At 35.6% G+C, this 19,065-nt stretch overlaps 3 protein-coding genes across 3 annotated transcripts; all 3 read right to left on the reverse strand.

Annotated features, from left to right (window-relative positions):
* Positions 1 to 2,183: 2,183 nt before the first annotated feature.
* LOC130948182 (putative F-box protein At1g32420) lies at positions 2,184 to 4,613 on the reverse strand. Its single transcript, XM_057876899.1, has 2 exons — positions 3,961 to 4,613; positions 2,184 to 3,612 (listed from the first exon to the last, which is right to left on the reverse strand). Exons 1-2 carry the CDS (start codon positions 4,479 to 4,481, stop codon positions 2,940 to 2,942), a joined length of 1,194 nt encoding a protein of 397 aa, XP_057732882.1. The 5' UTR covers positions 4,482 to 4,613; the 3' UTR covers positions 2,184 to 2,939.
* A 592-nt stretch (positions 4,614 to 5,205) lies between these two features.
* Positions 5,206 to 8,852, reverse strand: LOC130947602 (uncharacterized). Its single transcript, XM_057876303.1, has 5 exons — positions 8,644 to 8,852; positions 7,614 to 7,777; positions 6,221 to 7,286; positions 5,560 to 5,726; positions 5,206 to 5,459 (listed from the first exon to the last, which is right to left on the reverse strand). Exons 2-5 carry the CDS (start codon positions 7,745 to 7,747, stop codon positions 5,351 to 5,353), a joined length of 1,476 nt encoding a protein of 491 aa, XP_057732286.1. The 5' UTR covers positions 7,748 to 7,777; positions 8,644 to 8,852; the 3' UTR covers positions 5,206 to 5,350.
* Positions 8,853 to 10,293: 1,441 nt separating this feature from the next.
* On the reverse strand, positions 10,294 to 18,899 carry LOC130950629 (uncharacterized). The gene is made up of 14 exons (XM_057879181.1): positions 18,095 to 18,899; positions 16,221 to 16,307; positions 15,891 to 15,994; positions 15,697 to 15,747; positions 15,180 to 15,351; positions 14,752 to 15,072; positions 13,972 to 14,175; positions 13,382 to 13,888; positions 13,024 to 13,233; positions 12,321 to 12,509; positions 11,838 to 12,010; positions 11,576 to 11,728; positions 11,388 to 11,469; positions 10,294 to 11,312 (listed from the first exon to the last, which is right to left on the reverse strand). The coding sequence occupies exons 1-14, from the start codon at positions 18,626 to 18,628 to the stop codon at positions 10,923 to 10,925; spliced, it is 3,177 nt and encodes a 1,058-aa protein (XP_057735164.1). The 5' UTR covers positions 18,629 to 18,899; the 3' UTR covers positions 10,294 to 10,922.
* Positions 18,900 to 19,065: the final 166 nt, after the last annotated feature.

The following is a 19,065-nucleotide window of genomic DNA, read 5'->3' on the forward strand; positions in this document are numbered from 1 at the left end:
TTAAATTTTGGTGAGTTTTATAGTATTTTTGTCATGATGTCTAAATTACCTAACTTACTTTTTAAAATAAAAAATAAAATGTTTAAAATAAAAAATAAATCATACAAAATTTATTAAATATTATTTATTTATCCTTTTTAATAACTTAGATATAATGTGATAGACACCATAATATTCACCTTAAATTTTATTTCACATGTCTACCGTACGTCAAGAAAAAATTAATTGAAATGACTAATTTAACTCACATTAATATTCTTTAGAAATCAAATTAAGTCATCTTTTTGAAAGATCAAATTAACTTTTGCGTGATCTTTCATAGATCATTTTGTGCATTAACCTTCTATACTTATATTTATAAAATTGTGATTGATAGAGTTAAACATAGTTAGAAATTTGTTTTTCCAAAGACTATAATACACAGATTTTGACATAGACACAAAACACGACATGAAATATATCGATACACAAATTTTAAAATTTAATAAGATACAGAAATATGCATATAAATAAAATATAACATATTTTTTAAATAAATCGTAATGATATTTTAATATTTTATTAATATTAAAACATAAATTAATTTTTTAATTATTTTAATATTTTATTTTAATTATATAAAATATTTAAAATATTTTTTATTTTAACAAATAATATTATATACTATTTTTAAATTTATTTTAAGAATATATTTTAAAAATAAAGTTGGACACACTGACACGTAATGATATTTAGGAGTTTTCAAATTTGTCCAGAGAATAATTTTTAATTTTTATTAAGATACTGTTGAACACAGTAGACATACGTGTCGGACGAATGTCGATGAATATTGTGTCTGAAATGTGTTCGATACGCGGACACGGCAATTCAACGAAGTATTTGTACTTCATAGAGATAACCAAATCTACAATGGGTTGTTGTTGGCGGAATTCAAACTTTCAAAACTTATTTAAGCGAAGCGGATGAGTGAGTTAACTACTTGTTGAAGGTGAGTTGATTTGCTTTGTTTCTTGTTTAAACCCCTGAAGAGTGGGTGTGAAGAATGATGAAGTGAATGAGTGCATACAAAGAAAGGAGGGGAGGGTGCGAGTGAGAGGGGCCGTGGGAGACGGGCTCAGAATCAACCTAAAAAGATGGGTCCATCTTTGATTAATATGTGAGAAGCCCATCTCCAATATATGCCTCATCATTCATCACAAGGACATAGGAATCTAATGATGAGGGAATTGAGGATGACACAAATGATTATGTTATAAGATTTAGTTAAAGATTTACAAAACCAAATATGATAAGAGGGTTTGATCAATAGTATGTAGTATGTAGTATATATAGTAGTTTCTAATGTGAATGTGACTGACTCATGAATCATTGTCACCGCAAAAAATGGCATACTTCGGTTCCCATGTCCACAGCTTCATTAAGCTAAGAAAATGAGTCAAAGAGTGGTGCTTCACTAATAAGGGAATTACTCTTTCGTAAACCTTTGGACTGCAGTTGGAATACCTGAAGGGAACTCTGATACTAAAGTAAGTAGGTGTTTTAGTGAAGTGTGGATAAAAAACTGAATTAAAATACTTGAAGATTGTCATTTTTTTTTGTCAGAGAGAATGGGCTTAGAAACCCAAAGAAGAGAACCAAGACAATTACATCAATTGAGTCACAAATTAGAGATTTCTCTACTGAATCAAGATTGGACCCTGATCGAACCATTAAGTTGTCAAGCTTGTTAGGCCAGGTCGGCTGAAATGGCGCAAGTTGGCCTTTCTTACCTGTAGCGTACGTTCGGGCCTCAAATACTTTGGGTCTTTTTACAAACAGAATTATTTTCAACATTTAATCTTGTTTAATTTTATTTCTAAAATTGAAAATAAATATCAATTTTTCTTTTATAGTTAATTTTTTTGTTAATCAAAGATTAATAATTTTTTTATTATTATTTTACCTCTTATCAATACTTTCTATCCTTCCCATTATCATCACCGTCGTCCCCACAATCCTTCCCCTACTCCACCCCTCAGCCATCATCATCAACATGGTGAACTAGTGGTAGTGGAACATGGGTGATGATAATTGACAATAGAGAGACAATGGTGGGATGGTGTTGATGATGACTAAATAATAGATAAAAATATAAAATCGTAAAAAAAAAAGAAAAAAAATTAACTAAGTTTTTAGTGCCACAATTAATAATAAAAGAATTTGTAAATTAAAAGGAAAAATTAAATCAAATTAAATTTAGTCACCAAAGAAAAATCAAATTAAATTTTAAATATTTTTTATTTTTCAAATACTTCACCATAGAAAGGGAACAAAAAAAAGTAAAGTTTACCCAAATAAATACATCTTCTGTTCTTGGACTTGGATTCGGTCTCTATTCAATTGGGCCATTAAACCCATGACCAACTAATTCAGTAATTTCCCAAGAGTAGAAAAAGACTACTCCCACCAAAACAAAAATCATTGTTCGCTCCATTGAGTATGGTTTTTTACTCGGATACTGAAATTTGAAGCCAAAAGTGCAACTCTCTTGCTGTGGTCTGCAGCACGCCTGTGACTTGTGAGGTTAAAACTTAAAAAGTTTTCTTTTGCTTCTGTCCCCCATTTTCTAAGGAAGCCAACATTCCACAGCAATATGAATCAAGTTGAGGTTACATCCCAAAATAGTGGATAAAGTTTTAGCACCATACAAGCTCCAATTCTTTTTTACCCAAATTTAAAGCAAGCATAACATATCTACTCTAATAGGAGATAACTACTTGGAGCTTTCTACTAGTGAACAATATTATTACATGCAACAAATAGACAGATACACCACTTTGTTTACATTACCTATACAACTAACAACTATCATTCTGACAAAATGTACAAAAGATAATAAATATACGAAATTTAGTATCCTACTGCATGTGTTGCAGAAGTATAAAGGAATAATTACCTCTTCAGTAAGACACCAAACCACTTACATTGTTCAGCAAAACCAAGCTTTCTGCATAATAACCAGAATATAGATACCATGTGTATCCCTCCCCTCCAATTCCGAGCTCTGTAAATCTTTTCCTCTCGATATCCAGCGAGTACAGGTTTCCCTTTCCTGTCTCATCCATAAGCAGCAACACCTCTCCACTCTTCCTGATGCACAATGCCACTGGTGGACTAGTCACATTAGCCACCGATATCCCCCACGCCGGCACCTCCAAACTAAACCCCCTCAACGTGAAACTAAAGACCTTGTTCCAAGACTCCACAACACCATACTCCTTCATCACCCAAATTTCACAGCAGGAGGGAAATTCCCCACCAACGGAGAACACACTAAGCTCCTCCCTACCCCCAATGACTGTGACACTGTCCTCGGGCGCATAAGCCAAGCTCTCCGGAAGCAACACCTCACCAAACACCTCATGAACAACATCAAACGACAGCACAAAATGGTACCATCCGTAATCACCCTCCCGGCGTTGTGCACCCCAATGCACAATCTTGTTGACAAAACCATGCGGAGCATCCTTACCCACACAAGCTAAACTACAAACAGGAGTAGAACCACTCAAAGTTCTCCAAAACCCAGTTGCAAGAGAGTAAACCTCAACAGTGGGTGCACTGAAACCATACCTTCATCAAAGCAAGGATAACAGCATTTGAATATTTTGATGCATAATGTTTCATCAACAAATGATATCTATCGATGGAAAACGTAAATTATGATCACTAAGGATTAGTATCTAATAAGTTGAGTTTAATTTTGATGCACTGAACACGGTAAAATGTTTTGTACAGTCGTCTAATAGCATCTATCCTTTTAACTACCATAATCCAAACAATAAAATTAGGGATTAATTTCTACCCACTTGTATTTTATTTTGATAATCAATAAATGTAATTCAAAAAATAATTATAGTACGAAGTAAACTAGAATCCATAGAAAGATTAAAAGTTAAAAAGTTGTTTTTGATTCGACACCTTTCATCGTCGACCATGCATGAGAGCCTGACAACCTTGTAATCTTGATGGAGAGGATCAAAGGCGAAGGCAACAGTGGCAGTGTAGAGAGAACGGTAGTGGCGGGGTCGGGGGAGGCTGACGTAGCGGCGGAGAGAAGGGTTGCAGATGACAAGGGAGTGACAGTGGTGGCCGGCGGTGATGCAGACAAGACCATGGCAGAGTCCGACGACAGAGAATTCGCGGTAGAGGGCGGTAGGAGGGAGGATGAGGGTGTAGCCGGAGTCGGAGAGGAAGGGATCGTCGTGGCGGAGGGAGTAGCGGACGGCGCAGGGAGAGGGGCTGGGGTGGGAGCGCTCATTGCAGAGTTGGAGGAGGAGGAGGGGAGGAGAGTGGCGGAGGTGAAGGGAGATGAAGGAAGGTGTTAAGATGAGATCCCGCCATGATTTAGAGACGGCGGTGCATCTGATTAGGGATTTGGGCGGCAGCCGGCGGAGGATGTTGGCTACTATTTCTTCCGGGATGTGCTCCGCCTCCGTCATATTGGAATCGGAAGATTATTATTTTCCACTTTTTTTAATTTCAGTTCTCCAGCTTATCACTTTCTCTTCCAATCTCTCTAGTTTCTACTCTCTACTCTCTTCGTTAAGAAACGTAAATTAGTCTCTCACGTATTTCCTATCTCAACTTTGTTAGTAGACGCATGTAATTCAAAATGAAATATTAAAATGGCAACAACTTTATTTTAGAAAAATTGTCCAAAATTGTTAAAATTAAAATTACACCAAGGAACTAATTGTTAATATCTTCTTTACTATATTCAAATAAAAATATCTTCGTGCTAATAATTATTTATTAGTGAGTACAAACACAAAAAATCGTAAAAGAGGTATATATTTTCACATGAAATAATAATATTCTAGTTTTTTTTTTTGTGACTTTTCTAGTTTAAGTTTGACCAACTCAAAAGTAATATTTTACATGTTATTTTTTATTAATTTAGGATCATATTTTATTATGAAATATAAAAATATTATTTTGTAGTAACAACTACCTTGTAAGAAAATATTATTTTTTGCTTATAAAAGAAGTGATTTACTTGTCTATAATATCAAGAAAATATAGACCAGAAAACTTGAAAGTACCGGAAAAATAATAAACTTGTCTACAACTCAGCTTTGTTATAACTGCTAATTTCAACCATGAAACATCGTGGTGCATTTGATTGGTTAAGTTGAAAAGTAGTAAATTGAAAAGGGGATTAACTTCGTCAAGAGGACATGTCATTTCATTCGTGCGGATTCTACCAAACAAAACATCACACTCTCTAACAGCTACAAAACATCACTCTCCAAAATTACCAAAGCTCAAAAAACAATGAAAAAGAAAAGACAAACTGGTGGTAAAATCTTCATTCCGACCAAAGTTTCACAAAAGCATCAACAATTGCTTTAAAGATGGCTACAAGAGGGTTGGTTTCTTGCTTTGCAGAATTCTTAGGTGTTCCGTCCCATGATTCTCTGCAGTTAAAACAAGGAAAACTTAGCAGTTGCATGAAACCCAAATTAATTAAAAGGCATCTCTGCAAACAATTTAGATGAAATCATCAAATTTACTTACAGATTGATCCTATCTAAAGTAGCGTTGCTTCTTCCCTGGGAATTGCCAGCAATTTCCCCATCAACTTTGAGTTTGTTAACTTTCTGCAAAGCTTCCTCTGATAGTTGAGATTTCTCATAACAAGTACCAGTCATGCTTTTGGCTCGGGTATCATCTTGAATGCTTGCCTGTTAAAAGATACTTTTAGCGGTTACTGGCTACAAGATAATTCCTTCTCTCATAACTAAAAAATGTAGTTAATAATAACAATTGTTTCATAAATCGTTTATCATTTATAAGATCCAAGTAGCTTAATCTTTACAAATAGAATATGCAAACCTGTTATTGCATTAGTTAAGGCTGAAGAAAAAAAATTCCTAGAAGATAACTGAAGAATTTCGATTCTGATTCATGATCTGATTTTACTGTGGCCTACAACTTTGTAAGGGATAAATTATCCCATATCAACAATTTTTGCAGCCTAAGGGTTCAATCCATTGTGAAGTTACTCTTTTTGTGTGGATTACTTTTTCCATTGTTAGAAAAACCGTGATCTCAGACCTGAAAATAACTAGTATGTTACGAGTATATGTCAAATTTTGAGAGGATATTGCACCTCGACTCTTGTCCACAAATATGTCCTGTCAAACTTAATGTACAAAATATCAATGGATAAACTTACCTTAGCTCCATCCACCAGCTGGTTTTGGTTAATGGCTTCAGAGGTAGTATTATGGTGCGATACTTGAACTTGAGGTTCAGTGCAAACTTCTGATTCACGACTAAATGTTTCTTGGTGGGTTGACTGCTCTGTGCTTTCCACCAATGTCCCTCCTAAACTTTTCACTTCATCTTGAGCAGTGTTGTTTAATAAATGATTTTTAACACCATCCTCAATTTTTTCATCCACTAAACTAGTAGTCTTTGGGGTCTCTATACCATTTAATTCAGACCCCTCCTGGTGTCCTTCCAATTCCAACACTTCTATATTATTCTCTGGTGAATTACTCGAGTCTCTCAACTCTCCAAGAACTTCTATTTCATCATTAGTACTAGCAACAGGCCTTATTGGAAATGTCTCTACTATCAAGTCTTCTGTCACAGGGTTTACTTTTACCAGCACCTGAGGAATCGAAGATTCACTGAATTCCTTCTTCGTCACATCCACCTGGCTACCATTTATAACTTTCTCCTTGTCAACAATCTGATGCTCAGCTCCATCATAAGGTTCGCCAGAAACAACAGTAGATTCACCAACTCCATTGTCAGCCTCATCTACCTGACTACCTTCTATAATATGGTTTTTATCAACCACTTGATGCTCAAATCCACCATGAGAACCATCAGATACAACAGTAGATTCAATGGTTTCCTTGTTTATGATGTCTACCTGGCTAACATTAATGACATGCCCATTGTCAACCTCCCAATGCTCAGCTCTAGTATGATACTCATCAGAAGCACAAAGCTTCTTGTCAGTTGTATCTATACTGTTGCTTTCTTCAAGATGAACTTTACTTGAAGATGCAGCCAAAACAGATTGAGGATCTGTGGCAATGGAACCCAATGGATTGAGTTCATAAAAATGATCTGAAGTTAGCTCCTGTAAAGCAAACTTAGCAGGACCTAACACTCTATTTTCTTGAATTATATCCCGGACAATCTCTCGTACTGTGTAAAAGGAGCCGCCAACTTCTTTGTGGGTAAGATTAAGAGATGGAAAGTTCCCATTGTTCGACTCTTGGTACCTGGAATGAAGTAACTAGATTATAAACAAAGGAAAAGAAAAAGGGTTTCTACCATATGACTTGAATTATAACAGCTGAAAAGAAAAAATTCGCATGTGCTAAAGAGTTGAAGTGTTCAGCCTTTAGGCACAAACTACATTGATGCAATTTTCTATTGGCAATTACATAATATCTCTAAAGTAGCAACAGCGAACAATATCAAAAGAATTAGTTAAGAAATTACATTCTCTTAAATTGGTTATACAGAAGTCTTGATATTATATAACAATATTAATTCCATCTCAGAATAGTGAAATCGTCAACCAAGAGAAACAAGTACACAATTACTTTTTTATGAAGGTTTCAACCATTGCCTTTCTTTCCTCCTTTGAACGTCGAATCCGAGACTTCCTCCCATCGGATTCATTACGCTTTGCAAGGGCAAATGTTTGCCCCACCCAACCAACCTTTACCGAATGCATCACGTTTAGCACAAACTCTACAATACAAACCTGCACATATAGTAGACCAGAAATAAAAGTTACAAAGCATATAACATAAACATCACATCATATGCTAATTAAATTCAATTTGCTTAGCAATATCATTGTCACTAGCGATTGCAAACTCAGTTGCATAACATTCTCCAAGAATAACTCAACGTTATTACAAACGCTGAAGAAACCGAGCTCAGATTGAGAAAATTGTCAGGAAAGATGAGAAGAAAAAGCTTAGGAAATGAGAGAGAGGTGTCTCCGTACAGATGCAAAAACAGGATTGTTGAATCTGATCTACTCTACGGTAAGTCCTTATATTCATAGCACTACCAAACTAGCACTACCTAACAGTAACTTAATGCAGCTAACTAATCATAAAGAATCATGCTGACTCAGCATAATAAACTCTTAACCAATATAGTTACACAATCAGTTCCAACTTGCTACTACAACCAAGCTCAGAATCATCTCCATCAAACGCTTTATGTAGTTGACAGACTAACAAAATTACGTAACAATCTAACACGAACGGTGAATCGACACTACACATGTAAAATTAATAAATTATACATGTTTGCACCAATTGTACCGAAACGGTTACTCCAATCGCTATGCATCATATTCGTAGTACGGTAAACCAAACAGTATATCAGTAATTACAGAGGAAGCGGAAGAACAAATCATAGAACTATTCGCAAGTCTGTAACAAATTCAGCCAGAAATCGACGGTAACATAGCAGAGATTATTAAAGTAAAAGCGACTGTAATAAGAGACACAATTAGGTAGAGGATAATTTCACTAATTCAGCTCAAATTGAGGAAAACAAACAGTTTCCAGAGAGAGAGAGAGAGAGAGAGAGAGAGAGAGAGAGCGAGCTTGCCAGGAAGATGAGGAAGGTGATGGTGTCGGGAGGGAGTGTGTAAGAAAGAAAGAAAGAAAGAGAGGCTGTTAACTGTTAAGAGAAGAAAGCTAAAACCCTGAAAATTTCATTTTGGGTTTGGGAAAAAGGGGTCGCATTCAACGGTGGTGGCGTGGTGCGAACCGTATCAGATTGTTGTCCTCTACTCTCAGTAGTCATTACTCATTACGACAGTGATTGGTCCAATTGAAGGGAGCGGGAGACATCTCGTTTTATAATTCTCTTTTAGCCTTCCTCTCCAGAATTGCTCACTATTGTAATAATATTGATTACAATATTATGTTCATATCCAAAATTAATATATAAATTATTTAATTTATTTTTAATATATATTTTATATTTTAATATATATTATATATAAATAAATAATTTGATAATTAATTTTTTTATACAATTACAATATTAATGTATTTAGTTTTATAGTTTTTTTTATAAATTTTATCTTATAATAAAGGTACATGTTCATAATGTGATTTAAGATAATGGTCTAAATAAATTTATTATTGTTTGATCCAAAAAAGTCCAATAAATCTGCAAGGATTATATCCTTTAATCATGTGTATCCACTTATTTAAAATAGGAGTAATCCGATCCGTATTTAACTCGACTTTCATAATGAGAAAGACCTTATCAGACTAATATTTTAAATACTCACTCATAGGTAACAATTATTAGAGTAATTCTACAAATATGAAAGAATAATTATTCACTACTACAAGTGATTAGATTTAGGAATAATGACTAAGTCATCACTTATTTCTATAAATACTCCATCAGAATTTAGTATTTTTACTATTTTTCAATTTCAATTCATTTAAATTTATCTAAAATTTTTACTAACTTAAATATCAGAATCTCTTACAAGTATCCTACCATAAGACTTTGGAGTTCGGACCATTTCTCCCTCCCAACGAACAAATAAGACATTTCAAACCAAAAGAGTCTAGACTCGCATATTTTGATTTTAGATATTTCTTCGAAACAATATCTTCAAATTCTACTATTGAGATCATTTTAATAGATGTTTAAATAATAATAATAATAATAATAATAATAATAATAATAATGACTAACACTATTGTTTTGAAGTTTTAAATTTAATTTCTAGAAATAATTTCTTTTGTAAAATTAAAATTTATTTTTTTTTTAAAAGAGCATTTGATATTTTCATATCAAAGGATTAAAAGTTAAAATATGAAAGTATTATTATATCTCTCAATTATTACGTTTCTTATAAAAAAAATCCCCCTTTTATTGGTATTGGAGATTATTTTGAAAATTAAAACTTTATTTCTAAGTATAATAAAACAAAAATATCTTAATTTAATCTTAAAAACATTAAAAACAATTCTCAACTATTCTATAGTAATAAATAAATAAATTTCTTACAGTATTTGAAATATAATATTCTTAGACGTAATATTCTTAAAAATATAATTTCTTGAAATATATTTCTAAATCTGCTAAGCTGTTCTTAATTTTTGCTTGTAAATTTTGATTTTAGATCACAGCGAAGAGGGAAAAAATGCTGAAAATGTAAAAATTTAACTCACCGTTCCTCACTACCTCCTCGCTTTCTTTGCAAAATTGAAACACATTTTGAGGCTCAAATAATGAAATAAGTATGTCATCAATTTTTCTTCAGATAACAGGACTTGAAAGCCAAATTTGTTTATTACGCTACATTCAATTAATCACATCACCCGATATTCTCAGCATGTCACATCCCCTTTGCCTTTTCGCGCACCGCAACAATCAGGAGCATAGAGATTACAGAAAACTATATATGCAGGAAAAAACCAGCCATTATTCTACTCAAAATTGGACTAGTTTTTAACAAATATACAGAAATGAAAGAATACAAAATTTATGCTATGTCAATTTAATTGAAGAATGGGGTTTCTATATTCTATGAGTACATTTATAGTCGAACTGTGTGTCTTCTGTGCCGCTTTAATCGACCGTGGAAAAAAAAGGCCATGAAACCAGATGGGTAAAACTCCTTTAGCTCTCTGTCTCACTCTTTTTCAGAGACTTGAGGGCTGAGTGTACGTATTCAGTTAATGAATGGAAAAACAGAATACTGTTCTTCAGTGATCTGAGCCAAATGCCAATGTTGTTAGAAGAATCAAAGCTTCTTCAATCCACAAGACAAATTCCTGAGTGAAACAAAATTGGTTTCACTTGCAGGGTCAGGTCAGAAGCTTTTTGCCAGGTAAAATTCTCAAATTTAAGCTCTCCTATCGTCCAAGTGATTTCTGCTTGTAACCATACTTCATTCTTTCGTATAGTTTCTCTTTTGTTTTTCTTTTTTTATCCATTTTTACCCTGTATCTTTCTTCCCTCTCCCTTTCATAAATCCCATGCCAGTGCACTTCTCCTGTCATCGGCCACAACCACGTATCCCTTGGATGATCGCCATCGTCTGCAGCCTCAGCTAGGTCTTCATCCATTTTCTTCAACAATGAAAAATCAAAGTATTTTGCCCACATAAAACTCTTCCGTTGTTCAATTGGATGCTGCTCTTGCATGACACCAGTGGTGACATTTATATATACCATCTTCCGCGCACTATGATAAGCCCATACATTGATGAGAAGTTCCAACACTCGACAGTAACAATGCTCTTTCTGCATGGAATAAAAGTAAGAAATACATAAAATTTCATGTAAACTAAAATGAAAAACCAAATGCAAACAAAGTACCTCGATCTTGGAAGAGCCTAAAAAGCATGTTGCAACATCACGGGAATCTCGGTGCAGACCATCAATGGAATCAACAAACATCCTGCACTCAATTGATCGATCACAATTCAACTTCCTGTTTCAGATGCATAAAAAAAGTGCCTTTGACTAACATCCTATTAAGAGGCTAACATTGCTTCATTAATTACCGAGAGAACATCATGAACTCCAGGAAAGAAGGGGTTGGCATCACCCAACTGTGCAGCGCTGACCAATAGCCGCCATCTTCAGGCATGGGTGGAAGCGCTTCTACATGGGATGGCAATGCATACATCTCGCGAAAGGCTTCTTGAAAAATAGTTCTGATGCAATTTGAAGCAGAAATTTTTTTTAACACATTGCAATACCTCAGGAAAAACGTCCAAAAACAGAACAAATTGAATGTATAATGAAATATTCCATATTATATACCTGCAGTTGCCTCCATTTAAGATGTCACACATGGACCAAAATGTAAGTGCATCGTTGCTCCCTGTCACATCCCCAACCATGTCCAATCGCCCCCAAAAATATATTACATCTCCTCTAAGATTATCTTGCATTTTCTCTTCCAAAACCTTTTCAGCTTCTGCTGACAATGCTTCCTGCTTTGGCAATCAAAATTTTAAGCAAAGATTTTGGAGAGAACTTTTCATTGTTTCATTGTGATAAGGGGGAAAAAATGAAACAAAAATAAAATGAAGGCCCATTTTTCTCAAACACAACTTCATTGTTTATAGTCTCAATTGATAACCTAAATAAAAAATAATTTAATATGCTTAATTAAATTTGAAGGGTAGGAGTACTATAAGATATTTCCTTTCTATATTTGTTATAAAAGCTAGGTTGAACATACACACAAAGGCCTACTATAGTCTAGTATATTGTAAAATATTAAACTGACATAAGGAGTACCTTCCTACCAGCAGCACGCCAAGATTGAAACCCAATCCAAGGCCTCATGTGCACGCTATCCACCCTATTTGCAATTGCAAACATTCCTCCCATTTCACAAAGTATGTTCCGAAAATATGTGTCATTCAAAAGTGGCAAGCGACCAACTGCATCCACATCATCAGAGATTTGTCTCTGTGCTTTACTAGACTGCCAGAAATCATATTTCATTATTATTAAAAAGAAGGCTCAAAACTATTTACAGTAGAATTCACATGTTAGACTGACAAGATGACATCTTTTTTTAATTATTTACCTACAACAAGTTGTCATGGGAACAAGAGCAAGAATTATCTAAAATATACTATATAACAGATATACAATCAAGTACTAGCATACTAACGCTTATCCATTTATATCTCCTGCTAAAGGGAAGATAGAATAGAAGAAATGAAGTAAAAGAGAACTCTAAATTAAAAATCTTTAAACGGTACCCAAGAAGCCTATCCATCTCTATCTTCTTGCTAAAGGGAAGATAGAGGAAATGGAATAAAAGAGAATAAGTTAGAAATCCTTAAAACGGTAAACCCTAGAGGCTAGAATTATTTATATATCCAAATCGCTTCTAAACTAGAAAGAAATAAACCAAGAAAAAAGGCAACAAAACAGAGAGCCCAAAGGTAACACGGGACAAATTGTCTTAACTATTGAGAAAGATACCCACAAGGCTTAAACCACGGTACAAAGAACCATGGTGCAGAAATGGCCAGCCTCCAGCTCCATTGTATATCTCATAAATACACACTGGTTGTCCTGTTCTCTCAAGCTCTCCTTCATCCCTTTCATTTGATTCAAACTTCAGCTTCTCGGACTTTCTAGCATTTCGATATATCTCATCCCATACACCAACAGCTTTCTCCATCCTCTCTTCAACCTACAAGAGAAGAAAAAAAAAATGATTGTTTAAAGTGAACTGATAATCATGGGGCGTAAAATATTAAACAAATACAAAGGCAGTCAAATCTGAAAATGGCAGGTTGGAAGATAAAACTGATCACTGCCATTACTAAAATACATCATACCTCTTCCATTTCCAACATATCATTCTCTTCAGATATTTCAATTTCTCTCAGAATATCCCAATCCAATTTAGTTAATTTATCTAGCACTGGAACCTCTGTTCCATTCTCAGAATTGTCTGCTGAATAATTAAGACTAGTCAACTCCTGCTCAACAGTATAGACAATGGTATCTTCTTTGACGGAAAAATTATCATCCATCTTCGGCAAGTCAGTGCTTAGTTCTATTTCATTCTGGAACAGATTCCATTCCCATCCCCCTTGTTGAATCTGATAAACAGGACCTGGCAGTAAAGCATCCGAGGGAAAATTAAGTACATTCTCCAGAAGCCTTGCATAGCCAGTGATGCACTCCAATGCTTGCACGTTTCTTGCAAGCTCTCTTCCAGATGAAGCAATTGCTTGGCCAAATTTAGAAAGGCCTCCATTTGAAAGCAAAAGTGAAAACGAAGTCATCAAAGCTTCAGGATTGTGTTTAGAGAAATATATCCCGTGGACTCCATCCACAATCTGCAAGTAGAAGACAGCTCAGTGAAAATGAAGATAGAAGTAGCAATTGTTACAAAAAAACGAAATAAATAAATCAAACTTACATATTTTCTCAAGACAGGAATATCAGGTGCAATGACTGGAATTTCGAAAGTCATTGCTCTGATTAATAATGGAGGGAAATCCTGCACCTCTTGAGCAGAACCATATAGGACGATATCAGCCATCAGCAGAACACTATTCACATCACCATTCAAGCCATAACGCCTTATAGAACCCTGAGGAAGTCCCAAGCGGGAAGCAACTTCCTACACCAAAAGTTAAGGGATCAGTATATGAAAGACAATATATCCAAGCTTAGAAAAGTTCCTAAGTACAACTCAAACATAACAAAACAAAGTGTTGCCACTAATACAATTCAGAGGGCCCTCTTCAAGATTTCTTTTGATTAAACAATTTGGTTTATTTCTTTGATCACTCTTTTCTACCCTGTCCATTTTACGTCATTACCATCCCCCCCCCCCCCCCCCCCCCAAAAAAAAAAAACACCCTTGTCACTTCCAACTTTGGAGGAAAGCTTCTCCCAGTATGTATATATTTTTTTACCACAGAACAGAAGGCAAGATCAGAATAAAATGCCATATGTTTACAATTAAATCCCAATAATGCTTCATTAGTGCATATAACAGCAGAGTAATCACACATTAATGGCTGATTCAAAAACAAAAAGATTTCTCAGAGCAACTCAGATAACACACAATATTCACAATCATTTTCTGATCAACTTCTTGGGACAGTTAAAATCTTGAATGACTCAACTATCTTATATTTCATTGCTATCAAGATAACAAGTGGCACAAAGCACATTTTAAAAGACAGACTACCTGTAAAGCATCATCATAACCATCAGTGGAATTGCCACATAAGAAAACAAATTTAAATGACCCAGATGCATCATTCCTCATGGCATACTTTGTCAGTAGAGGTCCTATTGAGTGCATTGCAACAGCATAGTCCCAAGATATCTCATCATAGAAGATAGTGCTCCCAACAACTAGAACTACCATATCATTTTTACCAAATCCATTAAGTTCTCTAAGTTGATCCTTTGAGTGGGTCTTACTATAGCTTTCAGAAGCCCACACATCAACCGGTGATCCAGGAATCACAAAGAAATTCCCACTATCAAGCTGACTATAGAGCATCTGATACAGGGAGAAATCAAAACTGAGATAACATTTAAGGCAAGTGCAGAGTGGAACAAATTCTACTACTATCAAATAACTATGCCTTTGTACAACAGCAACTTTACCGGATAAGTGAAATCTGGAAAGACAACGACACTAGCTCGGCTAAAAGCACTTCTCCAATGAGAAAGAAGACGTTCCAAACCCATTTTCTCATAAACAGGAAGACGGCTTGAAAGGCTATCTTCTTGAATAATCCATATCAATGGTACTGAACAAAAAGGCTCCTGCATAAGGCTGCACAAATATAAAACTCACTAATCAAAGCATCTAACATTTTGATAAAAATTGCTTTTGACTAAGGAGAAGGTAAGAAACATGCCATATTACACATAAATTTGATATATTAACACCATCTACGAATTACTGACTTCTAAAGTACTTGCTGAAAAGAGTGTGTGTGTGTGTGTGTGTGTGTATATGTGTGTGTCTGATGGTTTTCGGGGGGGGGGGGGAACGGGGAAAGGGGGAAAACACAAAGAATGGGAACACTTTTCAACTACATCACACCAAATTGAAAACCCAGCCTAAGTCAAATTGTTACTTTAGAACTGAATAGGATAAACAAAAAACAAAACCCACCTTGAAATGGCTTCTTTTGCTTCTAGGGAGTCAACAATGACACCTTCAAAACTGTGGGGAAAAAAAAGGAAAAGGAGAAAAGGTTACTACCAATATCAAGTTGCAATGGATTTTGTTAAAAATGGTGCAGGTAAACCGCAACTTGAACCCCAGTGTCAAACAGGAATCATAAGTTCAGTAAATGAGACACATACATTGACCAATCAATCTGGGCGTGCTTCTCAGTTCTCAAAGAAGAGAGATCACCATCTATGCTTTTCCATATTGAACGGGCCTTCCCATTCCCTACTGCAAATATCTGCCAATGACAAGGAGAAATGCATGAGCCTGTCAAAATCTTTACTTAATTACAATACCAAACATGAGAAATAACAAGTTATACCATCAATTGAGTAGGGAACTCATTTTGGCAAGGATTCATGTATAATTATTTGGAGGACTTGGATCTCAGGGCTAGATTTCGGGAAGTTGTATCAGTCTCTATAGAAAATTTGAAATAACATAAAAAAATACAAATGACTTACCCTAAAAAGGTAACCCAATTTCTGTAGATTCCGAATCACAGTAACCAGCATCAATGACCGGGGATCTATCTTCATGTGTCCTAATATCTGACAAACGAAACAAGCACAGATAAATATGCCAAGAATGCAATTCAATTTATAAAACAAAATTTAGTTAGATGTTTTCATGCAGGATAGACAACATGACCAATGACAGAAACGAATGGACATTTGAATTTGATCATCCAAAAGCTTAATAAAACCTTAATCTTTGACAATGATATCAACCCTTTCCTTCCCTTCTTTGAAATTTTTGTATAAACGGCCTAAATAACAAGCCCATCAGTAAACCCTCACTTCTCTTGGTTAATTTATATGTACATAAAACTCCTAAACATCGAGTATAGCTCCTATGAAAATGACCAATTATAGGCTGCATGAATGTTGTCCTATAATTAGTGAACTAAATATCTTGATCTATTCAAACTTCTATCCACAAAAAAGCCTATGTGGGTTTCGAACCTCTTTCCACCAAACAAAAAAGGAAATTATCCTGCATTATAAAAAAAAATTAATTCAAAGGGTTCCTAAATTATTTTTGTTCTTATTATTATTATTTTGGTATCAGGGAGACAGGGAAGCAGTAAGACCTGCCATTGAAATGGGAATGGCAGGCAGGTTTGGTGCAACTATTAACATTCACTGAGGACCAAATCTAGTATCAAGTGCTTCCTAATGAAACTATGTCCCACTTGGCTGCCAGGTCAATATGACACTATGAATGGCAAAGACATCCCTAGACCAAGAATTCATGCAATTTTCATTCGTATTATTAACCACCAAATCAGACAATGAAAATACTAAGGTGCAGATACCCCCAATCTCGGTCCTTCACCTTCTCTTACACATACGCAAAAATATAATTTTGAACTCATTTGATAAATAACATCAAGAACAACCTTTGATTAATCACACATGCTATATGCTAGTCCACTCCCTCACAAACTCTTGCTATTCAGGTAACTTTTGAACTACAAATTAGCTCGGCCAAAGAAATCCCAAGAATACACATTCCAAATCCGCAATATGTCAGTGTAATTCCTGTTCCACTTTATTGGGCAGGGGAATACATTTGAAAAACTGGGAGAGGAGGGAGAAGGGATGCATGTTATTTGTGCTCAAGGAAGTATGAAGAGTCTGGAGTTTAGTAATTCCACAGAATGCTTGATACTCCAATCATGATTAACTTACTAAACTGAATAACCAATATGGTTCATAAAACAACAATAAGTCAAGCCTTGCCCCACAAGGTGGGGCTAGTTTCATGAATCAGATAACACCATGCCATACTGTCATAAACCATGCCAACAATCAAACCAACATTGTCCTTTGAAACAATTAAGAACACTTTTTAGTGTTTCCATGAGGCAGAAGACTAGCAGTAAACATCCACACTGTACTAAACAAGCAACACCGAAAAAAAAAAGGAAAAAGAAAATGAATCCAGTCAGTCTACAAAAGTAAATAACATGTACAGTTTCTCTGTCATAAATCATAATCCAAACAGATCCTCCAAAGAAAATATCTTCTGTGATAACTAAAGCATAAACGGAACAGAATAAACAAATATTTGAGTACTTCATTAATTCATCCAAATCACAAGTAACGCAGCCCAGGCTCCACAACCCCACTTGTAATAATTAACATTAAAACATATATATAGGTATAGATACCTATTATATTAAACAACATTGATTTGAAAGCAACTATTGATTACCTATACAATACAGCCATTCTATAAGAACATCAATTAATAAAAACCAATAAAAAAAAGTAGGGAAGAAGAAGAAGGAGGAGGAGGAGGAGGAGGAGGAGGAGGAGGAAAGAGAACTCACGAGAGCTACCCTGGGAGCACGAACACCAACCCTAGGCTGTGACCTTACCCGATCGAGCCCATCGCCGGCGAGGAACCTCTGCGAAAGCCTTCCAGGAACGAACTTGAGAGTGCTCCCGAACTTCAGCCCTTCCCGTAAGTGCCTCCCACGCTCGCCACGCTGCCGGAAAACCGACGTAATGGAGTTCTGCATCACCATCGAAGCCAGGGCGAAGAGGAACACAACCGCAATGATCATGCCGTAGAATCCGGACTTTCCCTTGAAGAACGGGAACAGCCATAGCAGGCCCTTACGCGTGAACCGGTTATGAAGGTGAGATCGGGCGGCGGCACTGCCACCGGCGCCGGCGGTGGTCCTCGGAAGTTGTCGATCGGAGGAAGAGGCGCGCTGGCGGTCAGAGTGTTGGTATTGATGGTGGCTAGGGTTCCGCTTGACGGGGAGTCGACCTCGGATCGAGTGAAATCCCACGTCACTGCCGTTGCCGGCGTCGTCGATCTCCGGCTGCGACGACGCGTTTCGGGACGATGCGTACATAATGGAGAAGATTTGTATTTTGTTTTGTGTTTTCCCGGGAAAGTGAAGGAAAATGTGAGTGTGTTATTTGCAGAGAAGAAAAAGGAGTAGTAGTGATTGAAGAGGTTGCATTGGTGAATTGTTTCTTTTTGGGTAAATTTCACTTTCGATTTGGTTTGCTTCTTTTTCTTTCTATTCTACCCAGTTTTTGTCAACCTTTGTTGTTAATGTCATGTGAGTGATGAATTGAAAATGAAAAGGAACCCACTCTATCTCTCTCCCTCCCTCCTCACTCGCTTTCTCTTGTCATTTTCTTTTATAATTTTCGGATATAATGCCCCCACTCGCACGTAGTTATATATCATTTATTTTATTTTATTTCATCTAATTTAATAAATACTGTATTTTAGCACCGTATTTTTATTCATAATTTAATGCAATTACTTCGTATAAAAAAA

Source organism: Arachis stenosperma, chromosome 9, assembly GCF_014773155.1.
Source record: "Arachis stenosperma cultivar V10309 chromosome 9, arast.V10309.gnm1.PFL2, whole genome shotgun sequence".
In the NCBI taxonomy this organism is placed as follows: Eukaryota; Viridiplantae; Streptophyta; class Magnoliopsida; order Fabales; family Fabaceae; genus Arachis; species Arachis stenosperma.